The 13255-nt window shown below is 40.6% G+C and overlaps 1 protein-coding gene across 1 annotated transcript in view; it reads left to right on the plus strand.

Annotated features, from left to right (window-relative positions):
* The window catches only part of myom3 (myomesin 3), a 74728-nt gene that overhangs the window by 55847 nt on the left and 5626 nt on the right, over positions 1-13255 (plus strand). The window contains exons 22-28 of the mRNA XM_061674637.1: positions 1876-2032; positions 3840-3946; positions 5015-5059; positions 5155-5291; positions 9994-10138; positions 11818-11877; positions 12050-12117. Coding sequence (XP_061530621.1) covers positions 1876-2032; positions 3840-3946; positions 5015-5059; positions 5155-5291; positions 9994-10138; positions 11818-11877; positions 12050-12117 — 719 coding nt within the window. The remainder of the gene's footprint in view (positions 1-1875; positions 2033-3839; positions 3947-5014; positions 5060-5154; positions 5292-9993; positions 10139-11817; positions 11878-12049; positions 12118-13255) is intronic.

Genomic DNA, 13255 nt, shown 5'->3' on the forward strand with positions numbered 1-13255 from the left:
GTAGCCACTTCATTGTAACATGAGGATACACGGCTAGAAATTGCTCAAATAAACACGTGCCTTAGCTCTGGACACTACAGTATTATACTCCACAGTTTCCACTTTTCTGCTTGATGCCTTCAGTTTCCTCGCAAATAAAATCTGTCTCGTTAGCCACATGTTGAGAAGTAAAGACAAGAGACCCTCTTGTGTGTCTTGATCTGACTGATGGTTTTTGCAGTTTACCCAAAGTTGGACCATGAACCTGTGGTAATCTGTGATCTTGATTATTTTTCATTTGCAAAACTGTGCACTACTCTACCAGGTACAAGCAATAGTACCAGGTCAGCCTGTGTTCCAAGCCTGCCGAGATGAAACCATGGGCACCATGGTAGCATTTGAGGATACATGGCTAGAAATGAAAAAAAACACACACGCTAATCTTAGCTTAGCTGTGCCTTAGCTCTGGACACCAGTATAATACTCCACAGTCTCCACTTGGCTGCATTGCTCTGTTTTCTTGCTGCCTTCAGTCTCCTATTGAATCAAATGTCTCCTCCTTACCAAGAATTACAGCTCACTAAGAGACTCTTATTTTCATCCATTGTTGTCCGCCAGCGTGTTTTTTCCAACTGTTGCGTTCATTGTGTCATGGTTTTTGCAGTTTCCCACGGCAGTATTTTGATCATTGAGACGAGCTGAATAAAACAAGCCTGGACGACTGGTTAGCACATCTGCCTCATAGTTCTGAGGACCGGGGTTCAAATCCCGACCCCGCTTGTGTGGAGTTTGCATGTTCTCCCCGTGCCTGTGTGGCTTTTCTCCGGGTACTCCGGTTTCCTCCCACATCTCCAAAACATGCGTGGTAGGTTAATTGAAGACTCTAAATTGCCCGTAGGTGTGAATGTGAGTGTGAAAGGTATTTTGTCTACGTGCCCTGCGATTGGCTGCCGACCGGTTCAGGGTGTACCCCGCCTCTCACCCAAAGATAGCTGGGATAGACTCCAGCACGCCTGCGACCCGAGTGAGGATAAGCGCTACAGAAAATGGATGGATCCATGGATGAATAAAACAAACGGACCACAAACCATGATCCTAAAATAGTTTAATATAATTTCAAACTCATTTTACAAAATTATCCATAAAAGTAAATGTCTTACAGATGTTTTTGTTTTTGAAAAAATGCACCCAAAGCGCTCACGCTCTCTTTTTATTGCTTCCACTAACAACCCAGGCTAAACTTACTTCCTCCTCGACATTCAAAGCTTGTCTCTCAGTTGAGATGTATAACTTCAACATAGTTCCTAGACTAAAACTACTTTCCTATTAAACAGGGCTTGGGCATAATCTTGTGACATCTTAGGGCATTTTAGAAAGAGCACAAAAAAAGAAAAAATTGGAGTTTTCCAGCAAAGACCTGATGATAGTTTCCACAGAAAAAAAATGCAAATTGGTAAATTCCTGAGTAGTGAACCACAAATATGCAGGGGATTACTGTACTGTGTAGTAGGAAAGCCACAACTTGTCCGTAAGTAATAAGACGGAGCCCTGGAAGTAATTGTTGCCCCCCTATAGATTTTTATGATTTGATTGTCTCTCAGTCGAGATGTCACGATAACATAGTTCCTTTGTACCAAGACAGGGCTCTGGCGCTATCTTGTGGCAACTTAGAGCTATTAGGCAGGGTTGTGGCGCCACTTTGTAGTATCTTAAGGTGTTTCTGAGAGCACAAAAAGAGCGAATGAGCAAGCTTTTCAAAAAATAATGGAGGATAGATTACCCCAGAAAGTCTGCAAAAAGGTGAGTTCACAAAAAGCGAATCACAAATAGGCGGGGAACACTGTACTTTTCAGCTGGTTTGAAATATAACGTACAAAACTTCCTTGTCATCCTCAGACATCAAAAACATTAAGGTGGGCGTGGACGACGACGGTTTCATCTACCTGGGATACGAGTGTGATCACGTGGACGACGGCAGCGAGGGTCTCTGGAACAAAAACTACACCGAGCCCATTGATGCCGCGCGAGCTCAGGCGGACAACAAGGATGGCAGGTGGGGTTGGGAGTACATCAGGGGGTCAGGAACTCGGTGAAAAGGACACAAGATGGAGCCGAGTTGGATTTCGGTCACTGAACTCGACTCGCCAAAGTCTCTGACCTTTTCACACTTCTTAAGTGCCTTCTCGTGTTCGTTTGCAAGAAATGTTCCATCCCTCCCCGTTCCTGTCATAAAAAAGATTTCATCTTCACAAGGACAAATTATATTAGGATAAATTACTTATGTTCTGCTTTAAAATGAGGTAACAGAGAGACTGTTCTCGTAAATGAGCCTTGAACAAGCCGGCTGGCAATTTGGGAGGATTTCCACTGAATGTTAGCCCTGATGAACGACTGAATCTAGGTTTGAGTCATAATTACAGCCGACATATTGTGGAAAATATACTTCTCAATGGCTTGTATACAAATGGTTGGGAATACATGCCCACCCATCAAGTGTGAAATTACACAACCAAGTAAATCTTTTGTGAGCTGCTTATTTCCCAAAATGTGTCAGTGGACAAGCCGTTCTGAATTTTGTTGATATCACAATTCTGCAAATTTACATAGAACCGCCCCCCCACACCGAATTTGTCCGCCCCTGACTTGGCAGCGAGGCTGGCAAGGGAGCCACCATTTACTCTTTGAAACACTATGTCAAAGCTAAAAGCCAAGCAGAGCTGCATTGTTGTTGGATGCACAGATTACTTGGATGTTCAATTAAATTGGGGGCCTGAGGGGTTATTTGTGTTTGGCGTTCCGCTACACTAGTTCAGCATTTCCTAACCTTTGTTTAGCCAAGCCACATATTTTACATGACTAAAAATCTCAAGGCACACCACCAAACAAAAATGTCACAAAAAGCTGATTACGTACCCTCTGCCATCGAGTGGAAGATAATTTAATTCTTCTGCCTGTCACTATACAATACGTACGCCACTAGCACAAACAGCCGAACAAATATGTCATTTTTTTTAAGTAAACAATTTTTGGATCAATTAAGTGAAATTAGATCTAGACGTTCTCGTAGCAAACCTGATGATCTTTAACAGCACACTGGTTGGGGAATCACTGCACTAATTGATAAGTGTAATTTGGTGGCTGGATGATGAAGTTCTGCCTCCATGAGTGAAAATACAATCTGATGATTTGACTCTGCTCACTTTTTTCTTCACACGCTGGGTTACCACACTTCCACAAGTAGTACCCGCTCGCCTCGTTGCAACGCCCTCACTCAGTTCTCGAGGTAACAAAAAAGCTGTACAGTGGACTCCCGCATACTCGCGGTTCTGCACCTGTGGAGTCACGTAGTAGTGTGGATTTTTCTCCAACTGTTTTCCAGTTTTTTCCCCATTTTTGTTTTTTATTTTTTGTTCCTTCTTTTTTTGAGGAGTAACCAGTCCTGAAAATGCTTTATGGCAGTTAATCCTCACTTACTCAAGAATAAGTCAATTCCGGTTACTATCCACCATGAATAGCGGGGGTCCACTGCAGTTGGCATTGACCCTGCAGAAGGGGGCATTGTGAGGAATGGCTCATTTGCATGTGGCAGGAAAGACTCCTGAGAACAGGTTGAGTTTTGTGAGGATTAAAAAAGATGAAGTGTGCTTTTCGTCTTGATCCTTGGGGTATTTTCGTCAATGTTATTACCACACCTGGGAACTGTTTCAAATTGTAAAAAATAAATGGATAATGTTGGCTTAGAGGACAATGCAATCGGGACACAAAGCACAGTAGTGTACAGTGTGTCTTGAAGCTTTCACAAAGGAGGAAATGGCTAAAATTCCACACTTCATGTAACAATCTGTCTTTGTCGCCATCAGGACTGTTCTCACTTTCCGCGACCCCTCTGAGGAAGATCTGGGTCTCTACACCGTGGAGATGAGTGACGATCCCAGCCTGTCATCCAGCTATCTCCTGACTGCCGAAGGTCGTATGAAGTTACATGACTACCATACATCTAACTCTTAATTTCTATACCATCTCTAAAACACTTTGCAGGATGAATGAATTATTTTAGAATTCTGACAGAATTACTGCCATTTGTAAATATGAAATTCTCGGACTAGAAATTTCACAAAGGCCAAGGTAATAATCGATCTCTTTTGCCTTTGCTATGACTGAAGTTAGCGTTAAAAATGTTTTAAAGTGAAGTTACTGCGCCCATTGTGATTTGTTAAAAAAGATTCTCAGACTGGAAATTACACATATGCATTTCCGTGTTTTGCCTGTGACATGACTGAAGTTAGTTCATTTAGTTAAAATAAATAAATGCATCTTTTTTTTTTTTTTTCTATGGTGCTTCCGCTGTGATATGTTAAAAAATTATCAGATTTGAAATTTCACATAAGCTAATTAAAAATTTCTGTTTTGGTTTTTAATACAGCTGACATTATCTTAGCAGGTTAAAAACAGAACGATTGTGTTTCTTTATTTTTCTCAAGTTGCACCACCTACTGTCATGTTAAAAAATTATCAGACTGGAAATTTTACAAAAGCCAAGTTAGAAATTGAAAAGAAAATACATTTTTTGACATGGCTGAAGTTAGTTTAGCAGGTTAAAAAATATCATTTATTTTTCTCAAGATGTTGCACCCACTGATTCAGTATGTTTGAAAATTCCCCGTCTGAAAATTTCACAAAAAGCTACATTCAAAATTGAGATGTTTGCCTTTGACATGGCTGGTTAGCTATGCAAGTTTGAAAAAAAAATCCCTGAATTTTCTAAAGCTGCCACATCTCCCTTGAAGTTCCCAGTTGAGGAATGGGTTACAATGTCACCTCATTTTGGTTGTGTTGATTAATTCCATGAACATACAGGTAAACTCACAATCATCTGCAGTGGTATCACAAAGATTGACTTGGTGAATATAATCTAATCTTCTTAGATCGCACCTTCCCTCAAGGTCACCAACACCAACAAGTCGTCATGTTCTTCATCAGGTTTTCAAAATATGGTCAATGAAATTAAACTTTGAGCCTCTTCTCACTCTTGCAGACCTTGAACGGCTCAAAGAACTCAGCCAGCAAGTCAAAAATCCACGTATGCCTAATAATATTATTACTGAATTCATTCAATGAGTATTGATTCAGTGATCATGTTTTAATCAGCGAGTGGAATTTCTCATCCTTTACCAGTGATCACACTGAAGTCGGGCTGGAATGTGGAGGTTTCAGAGATGGGTGGCGTGCGTCTGTGGCTTCAGACGGAGAGTCTGAGTGACGATGCCGAGCTGCGTCTCGTTTTCAACGACAAAGAAATCTTCAGCACTCCGGTAAGAGCCGCTGCAAAGCTAGCTTCTCTTGCTCCGATAAGGTCAGAAAAAAAAAAATAATTTACCTGAATTTATCGAATATACAGTATGTACAATAAAAATTATGTACATGTGGACAGAATTGTGGGTACTGGTGCATATTTTGGCCCTCAGCTGGCTCACGTTTGAAGGGTTCCTTGGCTTATATGGCTTATTTCAGCTCCTTCCACAGATATTCAGTAGGGTTTAGATCAGGGCTCTACACAAGCTTAGGTTAGCTTGGCTGTGTGTTTCGCGTCTTTATCCCGTTGGAGAACCCCATAACAGTTGAGACCACGTTTTCTGACACTGCATGCTTTACTCCAAGAATGTATTCATTTAGGAAAAGAATTCCCAATTAAACAAATTACTACAACATATAAAAATGTTTGAATCTCTGTTCAGTGTTATAACTTGCATTTTAAATACAAAAATACAAAAAATAATGTTGTCATTCAGAGGTGTGTTCAAAAACATTTGCATAATTCAAATTTATATTGACTGTTTAGTAAAATCTAATAAATACATCATTCTTGTCATTGAGAGTAACATTTAACTTCCTGCATTTTTTCAAGAGAATTTGTGGTATGTTTTATGTTCCTGCTGTGACTAATAACTAATGCCAACACACTAACACTACAGTTGACCATTTCAGTATGAGGATTGGCTGAGTGACAAGATAATGGACCAGACAAAAAAACAGTAACTAAGTGAGCGAGACAAGACAGTGCTTATTGTAGGCTACCATGGCAACCGCCATCGACAGGAGTTGTACCTCTCGCCGTTGATTGGCTAGGAAAATTGAGCTTTAGGCATGCATTGAATTTCTCCTCACAGCACAACATTGGCCTTTAGCCACCACACAAAGGAAGATCCAAATCATAGAACCTATATTGAGTCTCATTTTAACAATCCTAGCTGTTATACAAGTATAAACAGAATCTGTAATTAAAGACTAAAATAAAATAAAACTACTCAGCATTCAAAGATGCCTGACAGACATGCAATGGACAGTTATGCAGAGTAAAAATGAGCTGTTTCCTAACTTCTGTGGTCATTTTTATGCTATTTTAGTGATTTGAATGGCGTAATTGTTTAATTGAAATGTCTTTATTTCCATCCATCCATTTTCTGAGCCGCTTATCCTCACTAGGGTCGCGGGCGTGCTGGAGCCTATCCCAGCTGTCATCGGGCAGGAGGCGGGGTACACCCTGAACTGGTTGCCAGCCAATCGCAGGGCACATACAAACAGACAACCATTTGCACTCACATTCACACCTACGGGCAATTTAGAGTCTCCAATGTATGCATGTTTTTGGGATGTGGGAGGAAACCGGAGTGCCCGGAGAAAACCCACGCAGGCACGGGGAGAACATGCAAACTCCACACAGTCGGGGCCGGGGATTGAACTCGGGTCCTCAGAACTGTGAGGCTAACACTCTCACCAGTCGTCCACCGACCCGCCTGTCTTTATTTCTTATTTTGTATTCATTTTGAATTTATTCATCACATTAAATAATTGGTTGATAGATTTTTTGTTAATAATGAAATTAAATGAACTTTTTTTTATTTCTTTCAATTAATTATAATTAGATTAACTATAAGTCTTGCAATACAAAAATGAGGATAAATTGTTCATGATTAAAATAGACATATTATCCAACATATTTTACATATATTTTTTTAACTTTATTTTTACCACAGCTACGAATGACCTGGTCCGTCTGACCCTTCTAAAAATCAAGCCCCTGAGCACAAAGGTTTGTGCAACCCTGCTTTAGAAATGACCTGTCTTTACACGTGATGTTTTGAAGTCCAAATTTTGAGTTTTCTGTGGTGGATTAAACTCTAAATTGTTCAGATTTGAGAACGTTCCAGTTTGGAGGTTCTTCTATATATACTGTAGATACATAACGTGGCAATAACGTTAATTAATACTCTGCAGGGCGAGATATTGATAACAAGGAGCAGGGCAGAGGAACATGTTGCTATCGAGCAAGGTCAAGGCGACGCCCATGTGGGTCTGATGTGTCGCTGAGAGTTGGAAAAACGCAAACGGGCAGCAAAGGTGGAACAAGTGGACAATTTTGTGTTTCGCATATTTGACGTCCACAGAAGGAAATTATCTTTGAGACGTGGGAAAAGAAAATTACAAATAACATGGTAGGTCAGCATAACAAACATGTAGAGCAGCCTCTGGAAGAACCTTTTAAAGGCGGTTTTCCACATAAAACAGACGTCGCGACTGCGTCCAGACACAAACGCAATCCATTTTATTACATTAAATGTTTATAAAGAAGGCAGAGAAAAGCAGGGCCGTACCAGAATGACCTCTCCATGGTCGACCTGTTAACAAAAGTGAATTTATGACGTTGGGAATAAAGCCTGGGGCTATTTTGTTTGCATGGTGGACTGTACTATTTATGTCTTTGTGATTACAAAGGCACAAATAAAATTTGTCGTTATGCACCTACTGATGTAGTCCACAATTTATTGGGTAGAAGGGGTCGTAAAACTATGCACAAATAGGAGCCCTCCGTTTTCTCTGTACTTAAGTGTATTTTAGTAGATTATATATATATATGTGTATATATATATATATATATAAAATCTATATAAAAATATATATATATGGCCTACAATTGTTTTCCATAATAATATTGACTGGAATTATTACTTTATGACTGCGTGGGTTGCTGATAGACGATGGTGCATTCAAATTTGAGTTACGTTGCCACAGTAGGAACCGAACTCCATCGTAAACCGAGGACCACCTGTACTTACTTGAAACATCAACAATGTCCTTTGTAAAGGTTTGCGGAAATCGGTTCAGCCATTTTCTTTATTTTTTTCTATTTAAACTTTGAACTAACTGCAGTGGAACCTCTTCACTTTTTTATATTTTTTTCCCCCATAGGAATCAATGTAAATAGAATGAAAACATCAGGAAGCCTTTATTAATTGTACAGACATTCTTAATTAACTATCATAAAAGTGCTTCCTCCTGCTTCCTCCTCTCCGGTCCTTGCGTCCGGCTGCCGTCGCCTCCTAGGGTCGGGGGGGCTGCGTTGGCCGGTTTTTGGGGCACCTCATTGGTGCCACCCTGGGTCCCTTGGTGTGGGAGGTGTCCCGTCCACAGGCCCAACCCACCTCTCGATTGGATGAGGTGGGGGTCTCAGCCCCCGCGGTAAAGGCACAGCAATTAGAGGACACTTCTGACGATTACTGTGCATACGAAACGGTGTCAATTCTCTTGCATGTGTCCGCAGGCACACCCCTGGGACTTAACCCCCACTTGCTAATTGCGACAAATAACTTGTAACTAGGCAAATTTCTTGGGTATCCCCTACAGATGTTTACAATTTACATAGCCACTCCCACCACACTTCAGTTGTACAGCCAGGTCCACAACCCCTGTCCTGCATGCTTCTCCTCCTGTCCCTGTCCTTTCCCGTCCTGTCCTATATTGTTCTGTCCTTCCTTCACAGGGTATAGCATGACTGCACCATAGAATACTCGATTCTAAAGTTTCATTGTACGAGGTATATAAAGATTTACTTTCCTTATCTTGTTTACAGCTAGTGTGTTGTCTTCTTTTCCTATATTATTTGGTTACCTTTTCACGCTCTCTCATTTTAGTTGTTTATGTCACTCCTTTAAAAACATTGTTCTGCTCAAATGAACAACTGTAATTCTCAATAAATCTGAATACAACCATTAGAATACAAATAAACCACAGTGGCAGCTTAAAAAGTCCACTGTGACACAGTAAAGCTGTTCCGGCATAAAAGGGATACAGAGCCTCCTTTCTGCTTCACCTAACAGCCGAATAGGCAGCCTAACCCAAACCCTTAAACCTAAACCCTACCACTAATTCTTACCCCTTACATTAACCCTTACCACTAACATTGAACCTTAACTTCTAAATCTTATCCTTACACCTAACAACTACACCTACGCTTATCATCTAACCCTAACCCCTTATTCCTAAACCCTTAGACTGAACCCTATCACTACCCCTTACTTGTAACACTTTCGCTTGCCCCAAAACCCTTAGCCATAAACCCTTACCGCTAAACCCTAATTGCCTTAGCCATGAACCCTTACCGCTAAACCCTAATTGTAACACTCTTACCCTAACGCTTATCCCTTATCTCTTACCTCTAACCCCTAAAACCTACCCCTAACATTCAACAACTTCGACGATCATCAGTGGACTCGACAGAGAGAGATGCAAACAAATGCAACATAGTGTCACCATTCAGTCGCATATTTTCATCCACTCTCTCACCGGCGGCAGCTGCCACTCTTGTCTCATTTCCATTCGGTCCATTATCTGCCCGCAATCCTGAGTTCCATCTGAGGAACGCTGATTATGCGTCGTTTCGGAATGATCACAGCTGAGGTTTGCGAATCCAAAAGCCCATTTAGCTGATTAGCGCCCTTGGGCTCACCGTACATCACGTCGTCGCATGCCGCGCCGCCGAAGTCCCATCACCATCATGCAATCGCACACTCAACGTAATGAACATAAAAGCCCGGGAAATGAGCTCAAATGATGTTTTTCCCTGTTTTTGATTATGTCCTGCGTGACTTGCAAAATATTTCATAATGCACTTCGGTGAGTAGGTCTCTGAACGACACCACGTTCATACGTCGTATCTTCTCATTTGTGCATCTGTAGCACCGCACAATCCAATTTGACAAAGCCGCCGGGCTGGTGGAGGTGCTGATGGATCGGATCGGCCACGAGGATGAAGGCTCATACACGGCCCAACTGCGGGACGGACGCGCCAGGAACCAGTTTACGTTGGTCTTGGTGGATCAAAGTGAGTCAGATGACAGATACGATGCATTAAAGCTCTTATGAGTCGTCATCAATACTCTTTATACGCAAATCAGGCTATTACTATAGAGATATAAGCCCATTTCATACCACCCGCTGGCATTTTGCGGGATGCTGTTTTACCAACACAGAGTACAATGTTGACCCGCAAATTTGCTGGCTTAGGCAGTAGTCTCAAAGGCAAAAAAAGTACCTGTGTGTAAAGGTACTCCACAATTCAATTTCCTCAAATAAATTTCAATTATTATTTCGTCAAATTAATGACTATTTGAAAATATTACATGATTTATTTGTGTAAGAATTATTACAAATATAAACAAATCCATAATAACTAATTTAAAAAATACATTGTTTAAATAATTGTATTATAATTATTTACAAATTCATTATTTATAAATATTATTAAATGTTTTATTTGATTATTTATTGAGGTTTTTTAAATAAAAACTAGTGCATGTTATTTACTAATATTTCAAAATTCAAGCCTCACCCTAAACAGATGCCCGAGCCACCTCATCTGGCTCATCTCAATGCGGAGGAGCAGCGGCTCTAATCTGAGCCCCTCCCGGATGACCGAGCTTCTCACCTTATCTCTAAGGGAGAGCCAGGACACTCTGCGGAGGAAACTCCCCCCCCCCCCCCCCCCCCCCCCACAGGTGGTGAGCCCATGGGAAGGGGGACCCAGGTTACCTTTCGGGCTGTGCCCGGCCAGCCCCCATGGGTGCAGAAGAAACTGAAGAAATACAATAAACAAAAAAGATGGAATGTTACCATTTTAATACAGTTACTAATGACAACACAATGTGCGTGTGTGTGTACATATATACAGTGTGTATGTCTAAATTGCCCGTAGGTGTGAATGTGAGTGCGAATGGTTGTTTGTTTGTATGTGCCCTGCGATTGGCTGGCAACCAGTTCAGGGTGTACCCCGCCTCCTGCCCGATGACAGCTGGGGTAGGTTCCAGCACGCCCGCGACCCTTGTGAGGATAAGCGGCACAGAAAATGGATGGATGTGTGTGTGTGTATATATATATATATATATATATATATATATATATATATATATACACACATATACATATTCATATATACACATATATATAATATGTTTGGGCAGTCACAATTTAAGAACTGCATGATAAAGCTGTTGTTTTTTTGGAGTCTGTAAAATGAACATAGTCGCGTGGCTGTTTTTCCCCCCAAAATGAGTCATTTTGATTGGCTCGCAAAGGCGTCGTGTGCAGTCATCTGACTGCCTTGTGTCGTCTGATTGGTGAATTGGAGTCAAATGACATTCGTGATCTCGTTTGATTGGCGCAACGGGCGCCCTATGCAGAAGTCGAAGATGGAATCTAAAAATAGACGCGTATACGCAAGAATGAATAAATAAAAGTAGCAAACGGCATGTCGATCATTGTAACGGAGTAAAAGTATCAATCCTTCTTTACATAAATACTCAAGTAAAAATGCTTTAAATGCACCATAAAAAGTATGGTGCATTTAAAGTACTCTGACAAGTACAGTTCATGGAAAATGTTACTTGAGTAAATGTAACAGAGTAAATGTAATGCGTTACTACCCTTCTCTGCATATGCCATCCAACTTCCTGTAGCGGCTGCCTAATGAACTGTCTAATTATGTGTCTTTTTAACCACCCCCAGAATTCCGCGATCTGATGGTCCTGGCAAACGCCAAGCGACGCGACCACGAGAGAAGGAGCGGTGAGATTCTGCAAACAAGCCACATGCACAGTTTACGTTCGCATCAAAACACGGCCGTCTCATTATGATAACAAATGGCTGCCGGTGACCTTTAAACAGCACAGATGCACACTGAGCTCCGCATACATCAGTGTGACATTGTCATCGTTTGCTTCTCCCCTTCCTCTCCAAGGACCGTACTTCGAGGAGTTCTTGTCGTGGAACGTTAACGAGGATTGCCAAGTGATCATAAAGTGCAAGGTACTTAATTGCGGCAATGAATATAATGCCACTGTTTTCGTTGTGTGACGGTCATTAGTGCAAACGATAAAAAAATGTGCTGTTGTAAAAAAGCTCCAAAACCATTAACCCACAAATGCTCTTTGTATATAAAAATTATTCAAAAGTTGCATCATATTTTTCCCGAATTTAGCAGGCCCACCTCTACTTTAATGTTTATGTCCGAGTCTTTGATTTTAGGTGTCTTGTACCGAGTCCCAATCCGATACATACCGTAAAATAAACAAATAAACATAATTATATATTTATACATATATATAGATATATCATTAAGCAAATGTAAATAATTTTGGTAATCCTAATTGACCTAAAAATGTAAACATTTTTGTCTGAGTTCATGTCAGACAGTCAGGGGGGGAAATGACGAATTGCTGCTGCTGCTGCACGCGCCTTGGCCTCCGAGGGGAAGTGCATGGAGCTACATGTTTGCAGTAAGCTAAAAAAAAAAAAAAAGAATAGAAGAACGTTGCAATAAAACATTAATTTAACTTGTTTTCCACAGATTAGGAAGAATATATGCCTGTGAGTATTGATGTATTACCTATCTGTATGTGTTACTATGGAGTTCGTTATTTTTAAGGAAAATCCCCCCCATGATCTAATGCTAATTCTAGCTAGCCCGTCAATGGGGTTTTCCATTGACTGTTCGCATTAAGCCAGGCAATTTCTAAAATGATCATGTGTCTCGTATTTAAATATACAATGTGTAATTATTTTTGTTGCGTATTTAGTTTTACAGTAAACCACAACTGCAGTGTCATTAAACAGTTTAAATCACTCTCAGGGAGGGCAGAGACTATGTTGTGTGTGTGTCTGTGTGTGTGTGTGTGTGTGTGTGTGTGTCACGCATACACAAATAAGTCATATAAGTTTAAAACATATATGTTTATCTAATAATAACAATTATACATCTATATATAATTTTTGTTCTTCGCTTGATTTTATTCCAAACTTTTACAATTAGTTTTTACTTTTTCAAAACCTCAAAAATATATTTTTCTGAAGTGTTTAATCCTTTTTTTTTTTTTTACATTTTTGTATTTACAAAAATCCTCCCCACAGAAACTATAAATGGATGGATGCATGGAATATGCCGACT

This window comes from Phycodurus eques, chromosome 4 (genome assembly GCF_024500275.1).
Source record: "Phycodurus eques isolate BA_2022a chromosome 4, UOR_Pequ_1.1, whole genome shotgun sequence".
Taxonomy (NCBI): Eukaryota; Metazoa; Chordata; class Actinopteri; order Syngnathiformes; family Syngnathidae; genus Phycodurus; species Phycodurus eques.